At 37.6% G+C, this 16257-nt stretch overlaps 3 protein-coding genes across 5 annotated transcripts; 2 read left to right on the plus strand and 1 right to left on the minus strand.

Annotated features, from left to right (window-relative positions):
• Positions 1–4558: 4558 nt before the first annotated feature.
• LOC119066670 lies at positions 4559–7268 on the plus strand. 2 transcript variants are annotated; one of them, XM_037169256.1, is made up of 6 exons: positions 4563–5210; positions 5288–5612; positions 5676–5888; positions 5947–6081; positions 6149–6394; positions 6455–7268. In XM_037169256.1, the coding sequence occupies exons 1-6, from the start codon at positions 4851–4853 to the stop codon at positions 7048–7050; spliced, it is 1875 nt and encodes a 624-aa protein (XP_037025151.1). In that variant the 5' UTR covers positions 4563–4850; the 3' UTR covers positions 7051–7268. The 2 variants fall into 2 exon arrangements, 1 of the variants encoding a protein (XP_037025151.1); XR_005085783.1 differs by lacking the exon at positions 6455–7268 and having other exon boundaries at positions 4559–5210; positions 5676–5885; positions 5936–6081; positions 6149–6289.
• Positions 7269–11579: 4311 nt separating this feature from the next.
• LOC119066454 (zinc finger protein 652-B-like) lies at positions 11580–13844 on the plus strand. Its single transcript, XM_037168956.1, has 4 exons — positions 11580–11865; positions 11938–12019; positions 12075–12248; positions 12311–13844. Exons 1-4 carry the CDS (start codon positions 11754–11756, stop codon positions 13821–13823), a joined length of 1881 nt encoding a protein of 626 aa, XP_037024851.1. The 5' UTR covers positions 11580–11753; the 3' UTR covers positions 13824–13844.
• A 10-nt stretch (positions 13845–13854) lies between these two features.
• Positions 13855–15914, minus strand: LOC119066455 (PPE family protein PPE34-like). Of its 2 annotated transcripts, XM_037168958.1 has the most exons (5): positions 15794–15914; positions 15065–15452; positions 14453–14752; positions 14160–14384; positions 13855–14097 (listed from the first exon to the last, which is right to left on the minus strand). In XM_037168958.1, exons 1-5 carry the CDS (start codon positions 15839–15841, stop codon positions 13901–13903), a joined length of 1158 nt encoding a protein of 385 aa, XP_037024853.1. In that variant the 5' UTR covers positions 15842–15914; the 3' UTR covers positions 13855–13900. The 2 variants fall into 2 exon arrangements, with proteins under 2 accessions (XP_037024853.1, XP_037024852.1); XM_037168957.1 differs by having other exon boundaries at positions 14453–15452.
• Positions 15915–16257: the final 343 nt, after the last annotated feature.

A 16257-nucleotide genomic window follows, 5' to 3' on the forward strand; every position in this document is an offset into this window, starting at 1 on the left:
ACCCCATAAACAACCAACTCACCCTCTATTTTTCATTTTCTTAAAATAAAATATTTTTTCATAGCTACCTTCCTACATACCCTACATACATACAATGCGACTTCAGACCCACAATTTTTTTTTAAATCGACTCCTCTACTTCACCACCACACATACTATATTGAATAAGAATTCTCGATATCTTCAATTTTCTTTCATGTTTGAATGTAAGAAGAAATATAATGTAAGAAGTAGACGAAGAAGATCGGTTTGTTTAGAACCAAATTGTGTGGGGTAAGTATTTTGTTTATTTATATTTGAAAAAAAAGGGGATTTAATCATACTGTGTGGTTGAAATAACTCATTACATGCGACGTGGGAACGGGAATATATCTCAGTTAAGAGGAAATTTTGATACTCCAGAATTTTAGTTACAATTTTTCTTCTTTTTTTACTAAAATTACAGAAAAAAGAATCACTAAAATATGTCCTAGTGATGACATCACAACACGGTGAGCTTGAAAAATATTAATTAAAAAAGTTCTTGCATATTCACTTTGACTGTGGCAAAAGGCAAGGTTAACGATAAAGTTTAAAAATAATTGACCAAACTGAGGCATCTCCAGGCGTGGGGTAATTTGGCACACGGTGCTAAAACAACGCATTTTTCAACTACGTAAAAGGTGAACTCGCGCACAAATTTTCGATACCAAAATTTTGTAAAAGGAGTCATTAAGTCCGTGACATGGCTAAAAAGCACCTTTTACATAGTTTAAAAGTGCATTCTTTTTGCACCGTGTGCCAGATTCCCCGATACGCATCTCCATACATTTATGAAATTTTCCAGAAAATGGTGAAAAATATTGCTGGACAACATGATTCTATGTAAAAAATTGTTCTACATTATGCCCCTAAAATCTTCGATTTTATTGATAAAGCTGACGTGAAGTATCGAATTGTGCCAAAAAATAGGACTAAGTTGTCGGTATTTTAGAGGAACACCGGAGAACGATTTTTTTACCAAGAATCATGTTGTCCATCAATTAAAAATAAAGAGACGCTCGTATGCAACATTATGTTTGCACTATTTTCTGGAAAATTTCAAAAATGTATGGAGATGACTCGTTTTTGCCAATTATTTTTAAAATTTACCGTTACCATTGCCTTGTGTCGGACCAAAAAAGTTTTGTCTCGACCCCACGAACGCTATTGCACAGTCAAAGTAAATATGCAAGAACTTTTTTATTTAAACTTTTTTTAAGCTCACCGTGACAAACCTGTATAAGAAGTAGTTTAACAACGGTCTTATCTTTGTTGTTAAATAGGCCAAAATGATTTACCACTGCCTCGTGAGAGACCAAAAATCCACTTACAAATATGCCCCTCAACAGCGTAATAAAAGTGTTCATTCGTCGAACTTTTGAAGTTGCGCACAAGCTCTTCGAGTTTTATACCGATAAATGATCTAACGCTTCGTACCTGTTGAATTCTGCATTGAATTCTCTGTGCCGCCGTTTTTGGTAATAGTTAAATCGTCTCATCATCTTCGTTTAAATTACTTAAATCTTCGGATAATTGTCATCCAACATGTACACTCTCCGAAAGTGTGGCTTCATTTCAAGCGTCGACTAAGGGTTAACGGGGAACGCAACTATAATGCAATGCAACAATAAATAAGGCTTTATTTCCATTTGTCAAAAAACTACTTCGTGTGAGAGACAAAATTGAATTTTTCCATTTTTTTCTTTGTTTACTTGACTTCTTGCCTCTCACGGCTCTCACACGGAGTACTTTTTGTTGAGTGGAAACCATACTTATGTCCATTCCACTCAACAAAAAGTACTCCGTGAGAGGCAAACCGTCAAGTAACCGAAAAAAAAAATTGAAAAAATTCAATTTTGTTTCTCACACCGAGTTTGGTAAGAGGAAACTAAGCATAGATAGTACATCAGCATGACAATATATTTCTCATGCTTCGTGGCCGAAAATGAGGGCACTTTTTAAAATTTTCTCGAGTTTTCGGTCCTCTGGATGAAAACTTACATGTGTAACTGTTTGGGACGGTTGATTAGGCACTTTCGCTTGTAAGTCTCACTTCGTTCGGCCTACAATTCGCGCGATTGCCTAAAATCAATCGTCCAAAACAGGTACACAAATAACTATCATTTCTATGTTTTATTCAATTTTTCAATAAAGTGTGACGCTTGTCCCTGAATTAGTAAAATATAATTTTCCGCTAAAGTATTTGACGAAAATTTGAATTACATCAAATGAAGCCATCTTACACAATGACAAACTATTAACATCAAATTCAATGAAGGCGAAAGCATTTTGCAAACACTACGCCAAGGTGTCATCGGGAGCAGGCAAAACTCAACGAGTAAAAAATGGCGTAATTCCAGAACCTTTTTCATTTAATGAGTTCGTCGATGCAACAGAGTCAATGAAATCAGATAAGGCGCCAGGACACGATTGTATATTGCTTGAATTCATCATCAACTTGGATCTGCGAGCCGCCCTGGTACTTCTAGCGTTCTTAAACTTGGTCCTCCACAAAGGCATACCAGCAATCTTATCTGGAGAAAGGCGTTAGTTGTCCCAATTCTCAAGAAAGACAAACCAGCGAATGAACTGAAGAGTTATAGACCAGTTGCACTAACATCAATTTTGTGTAAAATCTATGAAAAGATGTTAATGAACAGACTGCAGAACCACCTGAAACAACAAAAAACGATAAATCCAGCTCAAGGTGCGTTTCAACCGAGAAAATCATCATTGGATCAAGTGGGTTTCCTTTGTCAATTAATTCAAAACAATTTCAACGACAAATTAACCACCGTGGTCGCATTCATTGACTTCAAAGCGGCCTATGATTTAGTATCACGTGATATCTTATTAACGAAACTATCTCAAATGAACACGCCAGATTACATAGTTCATTCCATTCATAACTTCTTATGCCAAAGATTTATTGCCGTTCGCTGTCATGATAAGACGTCTTCGTTCAAACAAGTCAGAAGGGGCCTACCACAAGGAGCAGTGTCGAGTACAACATTGTTCAACTGTATGGTGAACGATCTGTGTCAGAATCTACGTTCAATAACTGGAGTCGAAATAGTAATGTTTGCTGACGATCTGGCAATTGTCGTCTCTGGCGATGATATGACAACCATTGAATCAATAATGAACTGCGCTTTGGACGAGTTGAAGGATTGGGTACAGACAAACGAAATGGAAGTGAACGTGGAGAAAACGTTTTATCAATTGTTTTCAATGGCAAATAGTTCACAAAAACCAGAATTATTTTATAATGGAACAACAGTCCGAGAAACCCAAAGACAACGTTATCTCGGGATTGAACTGGATCAGCGTCTTACATTCAAATTTCATGTAGAATCAGTGGTTGAAAAGGCTGAAAACAGAATGAAAATTTTGAAAAGACTTTCTGGCACAAAATGGGGAGCCTCGAAAGACACGCTGACCTTGACATACAAAGCATACATCCTACCAGTTCTTACATTCGGTCACGAACTTCTGATATGTGCCAGTCCGTCAATGTTGAAAAAACTTGAAATCGTTCAGTACAAAGCTTTAAGAATGATAACTGGAGGAGTCAAATCAACGCCCATTACCGCCATGGAAATGTTTTCGGGTATTAAACCAATCCGATTCGCTTGCGAGGAAGCAGCCATGAAAATGTTCGAACGTATACAACGAACACCGAATAGTTTATGGAACACTTTCCATGCAGTGGAACAACGGCTTAAATCGAAACCTTCAATCATTCATAAAATTAAATCAACTTACGAGTCGTACGTCTTGAATTATCCAACCAAATGCCGACGATTCACATCGGGAAAAGGGAAGCGTAGAAACATTAAAAAATTTTCTGACGCAAAAAAAAGTATCGAAATGAATGTGGCGGAAGCGATCAAATATCATCAACACAATATATCCGAAACAAAATCTTGGTCGAGTATAAATCAACAGTCGGTAATATCGAACAGCCGGAAGATCTACGTTGCAAATTTCAGAAGACTGACAGGACATGATTTGTTATATAAACATTTGGCTCGCATTGGAGTTGTAACATCGCCGAAATGTACTTTCTGTAACGTTGATGATCAAACATCAGAGCATATTATGAACTGCCACCACTTGAATAACGTTAAATCAAATTTGCTTGTCAGTACTTCGAATGAAGAAGAATTATTCTCGGAGCTATACTGGCATGTTCGGAACATTCAATGACATTCCATATAATCAAATATTTTTGACTAAAATGTTGAACGCATTAGAAATACAAAAAAAAAACATCAGATTATCAGATCACTTGATCGATTTATTTTCACAACATATTGAACACAAGAAATTAACTGATATCTTTTGTCTTCTCTCATTAATCATAATTTTAAGGCTTTCAAAACTTGTCACAATGATTCTAAGAAAATTCACTCGGGAAATTCCCTTCTTCGCAGTTTTGCTTTATTTTTTTGTTGATTTGCGTAAATAATATAAACAAAACAAACTTGTCTTTTAACGTCGTTCGATTTTATAAACATACCAATCAAGCCGCCGAGAATCAAGCGATGCTAGTTCAGTCGTATAAAGACAACACTCCAACACTTTACGGTATATAACATTCTCTCATCAGTTTGTTTCTGCTCTGTAAATTTCCGCAAACTAAGTACGTATAAGGAAATATATTGAGAGAATCAGGTATTCGCATCTATTGACCGAACTACGATCGAGGTGGTGAAACATAAACATTTTGTTAAGATCTCGTTTAGTCTTTGTCGACTGATTGAGGTATAACCGTGTGCATTATTAAATTGTTCAAACTCAGGTGTTGTTTTTGTGTGTGAATAAATATGAAGCTTCACCAGATCGCAATAGCAATATTGGTTTTGTGTAACTATGAAATCAAAGTGCATGGACACAAAATTAAATCAGTTACCTGTGGCAGGCGATTATTGAAACATGAAGCACTTATTGTGGATGGGTCTGCATCGAAAGAAGGATTTTGGCCATGGCATGCAAGCATTTTGCATATCGATGTTAATGTGAATATTAACTATAAATGCGGTGGTACGTTACTGAATTCGAATGCAATCGTAACTGCAGCTCATTGTGTTCACGAAAATGGCCAGCCAATAGTGCCGTCCAGAGTGTTGATTCAATTGGGAAGAAATAATTTGAAAGTTTCTGGCCCAAACAGTCAAGAATTTGAGGTATAATTGTAACAGAGTGAAATGGACTTTAGGATGGAAATCAAGAAAAAATATTTTTCCATTGAACCGCTCGACAGGCCTTTAAGATCATTCCTCATCCAAACTATAACATCTCCAATTTGAGAAACGACATCGCTATCATTTCACTTGCAACCAAAGTCACTTTCAACGACTACGTTCAGCCCATCTGTTTGTGGAGCGCAAATAAAATCGATTTATCGGAAGTTGTGGGCAAACCAGGTACAGTAGTTGGTTTTGGCGTTACGAAAACCGATAAAATTGCATACACCCTACAACAAGCGGTTATGCCAGTGGTTAGTATAGCCACTTGTCTTGGTAGCGACAATGCTTTCTACGGCCAATTCCTCTCGGATTTTGCATTCTGTGCTGGTTCTCGAAATGGTAGGCTTTTCACCGTTCACTAGAAAATGTTTTAATATCTCAAATACTCTAACATTAATCCAGGAACAACTGCATGTAACGGTGACAGCGGTGGTGGAATCGTATTTGAAGATGAAGGAGTTTATCGTATACGAGGAATTGTATCATTAACTCAGGTTCGACCAGGAGAACGTCGAGATCTGTGTAAGGTTGACGAATATGTTGTTTTCACTGATGTTGCAAAATATATTGATTGGATTGAAGAGAACGTACTTACGCTACCATTACCACCTACAGGTTAGAATCTCCGAATAAAGATTTGAGAAAAGATCGCATTTTACATGCACCATTTCAGAAGTCACTGCTCATACACACAAAGAATCCTCAAATGATGATAATGGGATCAATTACTGTTACTTCTTAGGAAACGACTTAACAAATGCCCAGATACCAAGAGAATATTGTAGTGATCGGTGCGCATCTACGCCAAGTAACGACTTTCATTCCACTGATCATAAATGACTTTTGCATGTTATTGGAAATTTCTTTTCCATTAGGCTGTACACATTTCACGTGGAACGCCTATAATGGTGGAACTTGTTGGATGAAGAAAAACCGAGTGACACAAAGCGATGCACACGTTAGCCATGATAATGAATCAGTGTGTGGGATTGTTGAAAATGTCTCTCGCATCACTTGGTTGCCGAACGATTGGGCGGTTGGATGTGATTTTTGGAAAAATAGTCTTTATGACGTTAGAAGTAGTGGTGCCGAATGTAGCCATCGATGTGGTTCTACACCAGGTTCGACTTTTCACTCCAACTTCAATAATTTTTGTATCAAAAACTTCGTTGCATTCTCAGGTTGTACGCATTACACATGGACTGATTACAACGGTGGAACGTGTTGGATGAAACAAAACGCGGTTAGCAAAAGCGACGCATTTGTAAGCAAAGACAAGTCGGCAGTGTGTGGTGTCATTTCGGATAAAATCACTTGGAATGGGAATTGGGCACTTGGGTGTGATTTTCATGGCAACGACTTACAAAGTGTTCTGTCGACAGGGGAAGAATGTGGAGGTTTATGCGCTGCTAATCCTCAATGCACTCATTTTACATGGAATAATGGAACGTGTCGGATGAAACAAAATGTGGTTAGCCAAAGCGATGCACTTGTAGTCAGAGACAAATCTAGAGTGTGTGGAGTCATGATTGCTGAAGCACTCACCTGGAATGGAAATTGGGCACTTGGGTGTGAATTTGAAGGCAACGATTTGGGAAGTGTTAAATCGAAGGGAGAAGAATGTGGAGCTATATGTGCTGCTAATCCTCAATGCACTCACTTTACATGGAGTTATGGAACTTGCCGGGTGAAAAAATACAGTGGTGTGACCAAGGAAGCGGCTGTTAAAGTCAACGACATGTCAGTTACATGCGGTGTCATCAGGAGTATCGTTTGAAAACTTTTTTATCTTTATTTTTTTACTGACAACAAGCCATAATGTTTAGCAAACCTGAATGAGTAGTGAAACCGGAAAAGGGATATCAGGTTTTGAGGTTTCTGGGAAACCTTCACATGCATTTATTTTTTGAAGTATTTTAATAATATAAGTACTTGTATGATGTTCACCTAATCCATCATTTCATATATTAAATAAACTTTACTTGATTACTTGTATTTGGCCTTTAACTGAAGCTGCGTTACAACTTGCTCAATCCAAGATTCTGAAAGAACAGGTTGAAACACCTCATAGTTAATCACAAAGCCAGTGACACCGATATTTTCAAGGTTGTATACTGTGTGGAGGTCACGCAGATCGCCATTTTATTAGAAAACAGTCTGTAATGAGTGAATTTAAAGAATCTGGTGTCACCTACCTTCGTGGGTCTCTTAACGTGTTCTTTCAGAACCTTGGCCAAATCAGCGTAACAGCCGCCTTCGTCAGTGCAAGGTTCTGAAAGGACATTTTAAGACACTTACGAAGGTGGGTGAAACACAAATTTTGACAATTTAGACGGGTTTTGTTAAACACTCTCATTATAGATTGTATGTAAAGAAAACTTAAAAAAAAAAGTAGATTACTTTAACTGGGAAGTAACTAGTTATCTCGTATCACAGTAAGTAAAAGTATCCGAGGGCGGCCTTCATTAACCCCTTAAATTATGTAAATTAACTAAAAACTCTTTTTGAGAGAAAATAGAAATAACCCACGTATTCAAAATTCACAACGACCTAGTTGAATGACTTTGCTTCATAAAAGATGGTTGTTGGTAGTCATGAATATCATGATGGGTATCGCTGTAAAGATTAGACCTCAAGCTAAACAGCAACTATATTTTTGTGATCAAACAAGTCACCAGTAGCAGGTCCAAAAAAAAACGAAAAATCGATCTAATTAAAAATTTTCCCATCGAAATATGTTCTTGTTATGTTATTCTTACTCGTTCTACAAAAACCACTAAAAACATTTCATGTCCACGAGAGGTCGAATAAAATTTTTTTGAAGCTCACCGTGCTAAACAAAACCAGTCTAAATTGTCAAAATTTGTGTTTCACCCAAGGTTCTGAAAGAATAGGTTAAGACACTTCTGACTTCATCACGAAGGCTGTGAAACACAAATTTTGACAATTTGTCTTGTGAAACACACTGATTACAGATTGTTTACCATGTCAACTTGATAAAAAAAAAATTCTTCAAGTTTTCTTTTCATACAATCTACAATGAGTGTATTTAACAAAACATGTATAAATTGTCAAAATTTGTGCTCGTAAGTGTCTTCATCTGTTCTTTGAGAGCCTTGGTTTCACCGCCTTAGTGATCAGAGTGTCTTAACCTGTTCTTTCAGAACCTTGCGTCAGTGTCCAATGTGACAGCTAATCCAAGCCGAGAACGCACTGCATGGATTCAAAGTTGTCAAGAAACGGACAAAGTCATTTATTTTTGTTTGTGATTTTCTTTTTGTTTGATTTTGTTTTTAAAGATGTTTGTGGACGGATTTTCGTTGTTTATGTCACTGTTCATTTGCACCATCATTTTGTGTTTCTTTTGCTACATGTTTTGCGGTAAGTATGCATACTTTCACAATGTAGACAAAATCCTATACATCGATCCACTTGCGAGAGCAAGTTATCTCTATCATTGCCAGTCGCTATTCTCCGGTCACAATTCAACCGACAAAGGATTCCGAAGTTTCACGTTGTGCGTTGTGAACAGTGATTGTTCATGAGTGTAGCTTAGACTTCGTCTGATGAGAAAAGTTTTATTTCCTCAACCCTTGTTCACCCTTAGGGAGAACAATAATAATTTATTCTCATCTAAAGTTTTGTTTTGAAAAATGGCATGTTAGAATTTTCTATTTTGCCTTCTCGATGAACAAAATATCATTGATATGTAAATACACAAACTCTAAGAAACTCTAACCACTACATAATGCGGACGTCTACCGCAGAATTCATGTTAAAAGTAATGAAGTTCCAGATTTTCGCATAATTGTTATATGTAATTGTACTGCCAGCAATTGTCCTTAACCGTTTACTGATGACTGAAACGTTTGAGAAATTAACTCTTAATGAAGTATTATAGTATAAGAAATGAAATACAAGATCTTGAGTCGATTTTTCGAAATAATTTCATCGAAATTCGAGATAGCAACAGACTCGACATTCAAATAGTTTAAGAAATCGTGAAGAGGCATCGATGTTTAGGGAAAATTTCATTTTTGACTATATCTTTTCATCAGAATCCTCTTTGAAAAATGTACGACCGCCATAACGACCACGAATGTGCTCTGAGAAAAGCGAGCAGTTTAACGAAACATTAACCGCTCTGTTTTCTCAGAGCTGTTCAAACCAGGGCCTACTTTTTAGAAACTTTTAGAGAAAATCGAGAAAATCAAGAAACTTTGAGAAATTCAAGAAACTTCGAGAAATATTTCTTGAATCTCAAAGTTTCTTGATTTTCTCGAATTCGAGAAATTTCAAGAAATTCCAGAAAATTTGAGAACTTCGAGAAATTCAAGAAATTTCAAGAAACTAATTTCTCGAGTTCAAGAAACTCGAGAAATTTCGGGAAATTCAAAAAATTAGTTTCCAAAAAGTAGGCCCTGGTTCAAACTGCTACAAATGCTATTTACTGGTGAAAGCTAACTCGTTCGTGGTCGTCATTGCGGTCGTACATTTTTAAAAAAGGATTCTGATGGAATATATCATCTAATCCAGTACTTAAAAAACGCCCAAACAAAGCATTGATGCCTCTTTAAGGGCAATGGCATTTTGTATGACACAGTAGATACTATAGAAATAATTTTCTATTAATTGAAGCCAATTGAAGCCTGTGAAAGACATCTTATTCATGATTTTCTTAAGTAGGTAACAATAACAATGCTGTAGCAGTTCTTCAGGGCGATGTGGCTAATCTTCAGGGCGATGTGGCTAATCTTCAAATAGATGTAGCAGATATACAAATACGAATGGATAGGTTGGAGATAGCCGTCAACGATTTGAAAAAAACGGTGGGAGATCTTTTATTTATGGTTAGACGAAGGTATACACATGAAAACGATGAAAATTGTTCAGATATGTTTGTGTTTGTCTACGTTCTTCGTTCTGTGTGTAATTCTTCAATGTTTGGTTTATGTGTCCATTTTTTCCTTGAAGTCGAAGACGAGGTATAGCGAGTCCGTAATGTGATATACACCCCGTTTAGGCAATCCAATTTATGCGTATTGACATATAAATCACCCAAAATCATCAAGGCTGTAAATTATTCCCATTTTATTAGATACGACAGAATCCTTCGAGGAATTCTTTTGAAAAACAGCCTGCCCAAATCGGACGCATTTTCTAGTGGTTTTTTTGATATGTGCCTAGAAAGGTATTGCTCCCTGGAAGCCGAAACCACTTTCAAAAAAATTCGTCCAAGCTGAAAGTGGTTTTGGCTTCTAGAGACCAATACCTATCTAGGCACATATCAAAAAATCCACTAGAAAATGTGTTCGATTTCTGCAGGCTGTTTTTCAAAAGAATTCCTCTTCACATCGCGTTAGATGAGTCTTCTTTGTGAGTAATCAGCATTATCGGCGGATGTCATGTGTCACTTGCATATCCTTATCTGCGTGAAATCCACAATAATATATGCCTTGGATGACGTTGGGCATTGTCGAAAGCTATCGGGTGCACATACAAAAAATATAAATCCAGCTGTACCTGGTCCTTCACTCCTTGGACTTTAAGGCTAAATGACCGGTTGAACAGTCCAGTATTTTCTATTTTTACAGATAGACTTATTAAAGGAAGAATTAATGATGGAAATGGAGGAAGAAATGACGACAAATCAATTGTGATTACCTGATTCTGTGGAATTTTTTTAATTAAAAGTTCTTTCCAGTTCTAAACTTATTTCGTTTCATGTTTAGACTCTCTATTAAGGAGTTTCTCATCATTCATTACATACGGCATGATCATATTGCCTTTAGGGTGCTGTGGGGTCAATCAATTCGAGGACTGAACGTCAGCGATTCGGTAAAAATGAAAAGCCAAAAATCTCAATCAAAGACGATTAGAGCAAATATAAATAAAAAGGTAACCGATGTTAAAGTCAAACGAACGAAGAAAACATCAACAAACTCGGAAATCCTCTAAATTCTAGTGTTTAGCCTGATAGTTACTCGAAGATTTTTATAAAATAAAAACGACCCAACAGCAGTCATTTGTCACAGGGGTCATCAATGAGCAAGACACCAATCATCCCAGATAAACATCCCCTGAAGCGGGTGGTATATTTACTCAACTAATTCTGCTGACAAATTTTCTCCAAATGATTAACTTGTCTTAACAATTTTTTGTTATTTACTCCCAAAAATATCAACCCTCACAACGCACATTGAAGTACGTTGCCCCTCAATAAGAAACAAATAATTTTTTTCGGCGATCGTCAGTGTTGCTATTAATAAAAACTGCAGCTCAGACTGGTTTTCAGCTGATGGCATCACTGGTTTATTTTGACAGCTGACACATTTGTGCGTGATAAACAAAACAAATTCTTACAAATTAGTTTACAAATTTGCAGAGTGTTCATCATTAATTGGATGAAACTTTGAGCATTAACTTACCGTAAAAGAAACTTATAAAACAAATCGTGCCTCGCTGAAGTCTACTCTAACCATGAAAAGTCGAAGTTGTCTCATGGACGACATCAAATGCTTGGAAACACAATTATCGGCACTACAAGAGCGATTCGACATAATTGTAAATTGGATTCAGTCTCAATATTGTGGTCAGTTCAAGTCTTGTGACAATTGATGATGTTTTGAGATGGTCTAATAACCTCGATGTTTTTGTTTTAAAGAACTCAATGGCTTGCCACATATTGTCATCGTTGCGGTGCGTGGTGATAAAAGATCTTTTCAGGAGAACCTTGAATCAACAAAGTAAAGTTTGCCGGCTATGCCTTCGAATTTGTGTTTCATTGGTTTTCATTTGTAGAGAAACATTTCCGCTGGACGATATCGAACATGTCAAGTTGGAATGCGACAAATTCGATGATTACTCTGATGTCAATATGGACTATAAAATTGAGTCAGATGACCCGAGAGAAAGTTCGGTCGATAAAATGGATGTTGACGTCCTAGAAGACATTGCATTCGATCCCGTATCCAGGTGAGTGTCTATCTGTACAACTTGTTTCGTCCAAGGAACTGATGAGACAATTATTTTTTTAGAAAATTGGAGGTTGTGACTGTTGGTGATCGTCAATTGTGCGAAGCGGAAGTAGATGACCAAAATTGCAAGGATGAGCTACTGAATGAAGACAATTCTACTGTTAATGATAAAACGGAAACCCGTGCACACAGAGCCACAAGAGTGGTTGTTAAGAAAACGCCTCGACATCTTCAGGTCAACAGAGACAAAGGAATGATTGTGACTGCTATCGAGTATAAGGAGATGATTGCTTCATTGCCGATAGACAGACTATCCTGTGCGGTCTGTGGCAAAGAATTTCCGACGACGCACAGACTTCGACGCCACGAAATCGAAGTGCATTTAGAGAAAGAAGAAGCACTGAAATGTCGTATCGATCTGCAGAAAAGTCGTGAGGAAATGCCGAAGGCTCCGAGATATGTCAAAAAAAGGAATAACCAGTTTTTGACAGCCATCGAGTATAAGGAGCTGATAGATTCATTGCCAAAAAACCGGCAGCTAGTCTGTGCGATTTGTGGCAAAAGTTGTCCCACGTCGGTACAATTGCGACGCCACGAAATCGAAGTTCATTTAACGCAAGAAGAAAGACAGAAATATCGAAGCAATTTGACGAAAGCATCGGAAGATGGCAAGCGAACCGACGGAGACAAAAAAATGATTTTGACAGCATTCGAGTATAAGGAGATGATTGCTTCACTACCGAAGGAACGGCTATCCTGTGCGATTTGTGGTAAAGAATGTCCATCGTTGGCAAGTGTGCGACGCCATGAAACCGAAGTTCATTTAACGAAAGAAGAAAGACAGAAATATCGGAGCAGCACCTCGGACATACACAAAGCAACGGATGATGTGGCAACAATGTGTGACATATGCAACTTCCCGTTCAAAAATATCGACTGGCACAAAAAGAACCATTTGCCACCTGGAGTCATAACTGCAGTGGAAGGAAGTTATCGGCCACACTATCGTTGCTTAAAATGTGATTCGTTGTTCTCTAAGAAGCAGACGTATTTATCTCATGCGATGACTGAGTGCAAAGCGGAAGGTACGCCGGAAAATGCAGATCAGCCAACAGATGAACTGGAAAAGAATTTTCTGTGTAACCAATGCGGCCAAAGTTTTAATCGTAAATACACTTTGAAGGTGCACGAATTGGCCGTCCATGCGAATAAAAGGGATTTCAAATGCCAGTACTGCGATAAACGTTTTGTCATCGAATACAGGAAAAAGTTACACGAAAAGAAACATCTTGGCACGTTGAGCGTAACTTGCGACCTTTGTGGCTTTAATTTTCGAGGCAAACAAGTTCTGAAAAAGCATATCAGGGGTGTGCATGAAAATCGACGCCCGCACAAGTGCCCGTTCTGTGAAAAAAGTTTCAAGACGTCCACCGCTCGTAACTACCATATAAACACACATGGCAATCCGAATGGTAGACAAAGATCATTGAACAGGGACGTTGATCCGATGCATGCAGCTAAAAAGCGACGCGACTGCATACCACGGTTATCGGTGCAACAAGCCCATAAATAGAATGCCCGTTCGAATATTGTTTAAAAACGAATTGAATTAAACGTTATGATAGCAGCAGCGTTGACTCTTTAATGTCTTCAGCCCAAAACAATTTTCAATCCGTTGATTTCATTGTTGTGAATATCAATCAACGCTCCACAACGACCACAAGTATTCCCATCCAGCACTGACGAAATAGGTGCAGTAGAAACCGGTAGTGATGGCGCAACGGGAACAGATGGTATAGAATTCGGTAAAATTCCATTCAAACTGGGAAGACCGGATAATATTTGATCTATAACGTGAAAATGGTCAGTTGTCTACGTGAATCATTCTTCTGATCATTAAATATAATACTTAATGGTAGACCAGCGAGAAGCTTTGGAGTTGCCACGAACAAACCGCTCAGAAAATCCAAAACCGTGTTCAGTAGTTCAGTTAATCCTCCACGGCCGTCTAGTTTTAATCCGCAAGGAAGTTTAGCTGATGCTCCTGTGCCACCTTGAGCAGAAAGTTGTGGCAAGTTTATTGCAAGGCCATTAAGAAGAGGACGAAGCAAAGGTATGCTAGATACAATATTTCCTGTAATGAGACAAAAGATTTTTGTTATTACCGCTCCTAAGTAGAACTTTTTCTTATCTTCACTTTACCGTAGGGTAGACCTGTGACTGTTGAAATTGATGCCAATATAGTGTTTAGAACAGATAGCACAGATTGAAGTAGGTTGCCCAATCCGGATGTCGATGTTAAAGCACTTGTCAAATTAGATAATAGACCTGGCAGGCCTCCAAGCGTCGGCAAAGCAGTTAAAAGGTTCCCAAGACCAGGAAGAGTTGATAACAGATCTCCAACGCTGGATAATTGACTTAGGCCAGGAATTCCACTCAGTAAGTTGTTTAGATCAGGAATTGTATTAGTGACTGGCACACAAGGAAGATTAGGTACGCCAATTGGTAGGTTAGGAATTCCAATTGGAAGATTAGGAATTCCAATTGGAAGATTAGGAATTCCAATTGGAAGATTAGGAATGTCAATGGGAAGATTAGGAACCCCAATAGGAAGATTAGGAACTCCTATTGGAAGATTAGGTATTTCGATGGGAAGATTAGGTACTTCAATTGGAAGGTTAGGTACTCCAATTGGAAGATTAGGAACTTCGATTGGAAGATTAGGTACTTCAATTGGAAGGTTAGGTACTTCAATTGGAAGATTTGGAACGCCAATTGGAAGATTAGGAACGTCAATTGGAAGATTAGGTACTCCAATTGGAAGATTGGGAACTTCAACTGGAAGATCAGGAACTGCCAGTGGTATATCCACTGGAAGATCAGGAACAGCTAGTGGTAGATCAGGTATTGAGGCTGTAGCTGGTAGTTCTGGTACTGTAACTGGAAGATCAGGCACTGCGACTGGTAGTTCAGGTACTGCGACTGGTAGTTCAGGTACTGCGAGTGGTAGTTCAGGCACTGCGACTGGTAGATCAGGTACTGCGACCGGAAGTTCAGGTACTGCGACCGGAAGTTCAGGTACTGCGACTGGAAGTTCAGGTACTGCGGATGGAAGTGCTAAAGGAGATCCACCATTCGTAGGCAATGCATCGGTATTTACAGGTACAGCTGGTAATGCGGGAATGATTGATAAGCAACAACTCTGAAGAAAAAAATTATCGATTGGATCTTCCTTAAATTGTCAGATGAGCATGTTTTTTGTTTATATTTTGCGTTAATTAGTCAAACCATATTTTTTTATTAATATTATTTGTGGGATTATTGAGTTTTTGGTGATACTGGATACGAATCAGAAGCCAAAGGCATTTTTTACAACAAATTTTAAAAATTTCTCATATTATTTGAACTATTTCACTGGACAACTTTTATTCGTAAACGGTTTAAAGGATTTGTTATTAAACTTTTACAGAAAAGAATTTGCAAAACTTCATCCCCACAATTTCAATTAGAACAAAAAAATAAATAATTAAAATTATCCATTACTTCAGTTGTCAGGTAGAGTATTACTGCAACCGAGAACCAGAGCTGCATTTTATTACTTTCAAATGTACAACTTTATTGGAAATTAAAATGAGAAATGAATAATTTTTTTGGCGAAACTTAATTTTTATTGCAAAAAAGGGAGACACGTAAAAGCTGATCAAATACATGACATAATTATAAATTCAAAAGAAAAAATTATTTAAATTGATCACTTTTGTTTGGTTAAGTGAACTCTGAAAATTGTATCATTTTCGCAATGGGTACGGGCGAAATTAGAACATTTAGCGATAACTTGCCAACCATGACATAACAACACCATCCTACTTAAGTCTCTTTTTCTTTAGAAGATACTCATAAAAGGCAATAAATTAATGGGGTCCTCTCACCACATCACAGTGATGAAAAGGCATCGAAATTCCTACTTTGATAAATCTATTTCCCTTCTCACCTCCTGGCTGACTTCA

The sequence above is a fragment of the Bradysia coprophila genome, chromosome IV (assembly GCF_014529535.1).
Source record: "Bradysia coprophila strain Holo2 chromosome IV, BU_Bcop_v1, whole genome shotgun sequence".
Classification (NCBI taxonomy): domain Eukaryota; kingdom Metazoa; phylum Arthropoda; class Insecta; order Diptera; family Sciaridae; genus Bradysia; species Bradysia coprophila.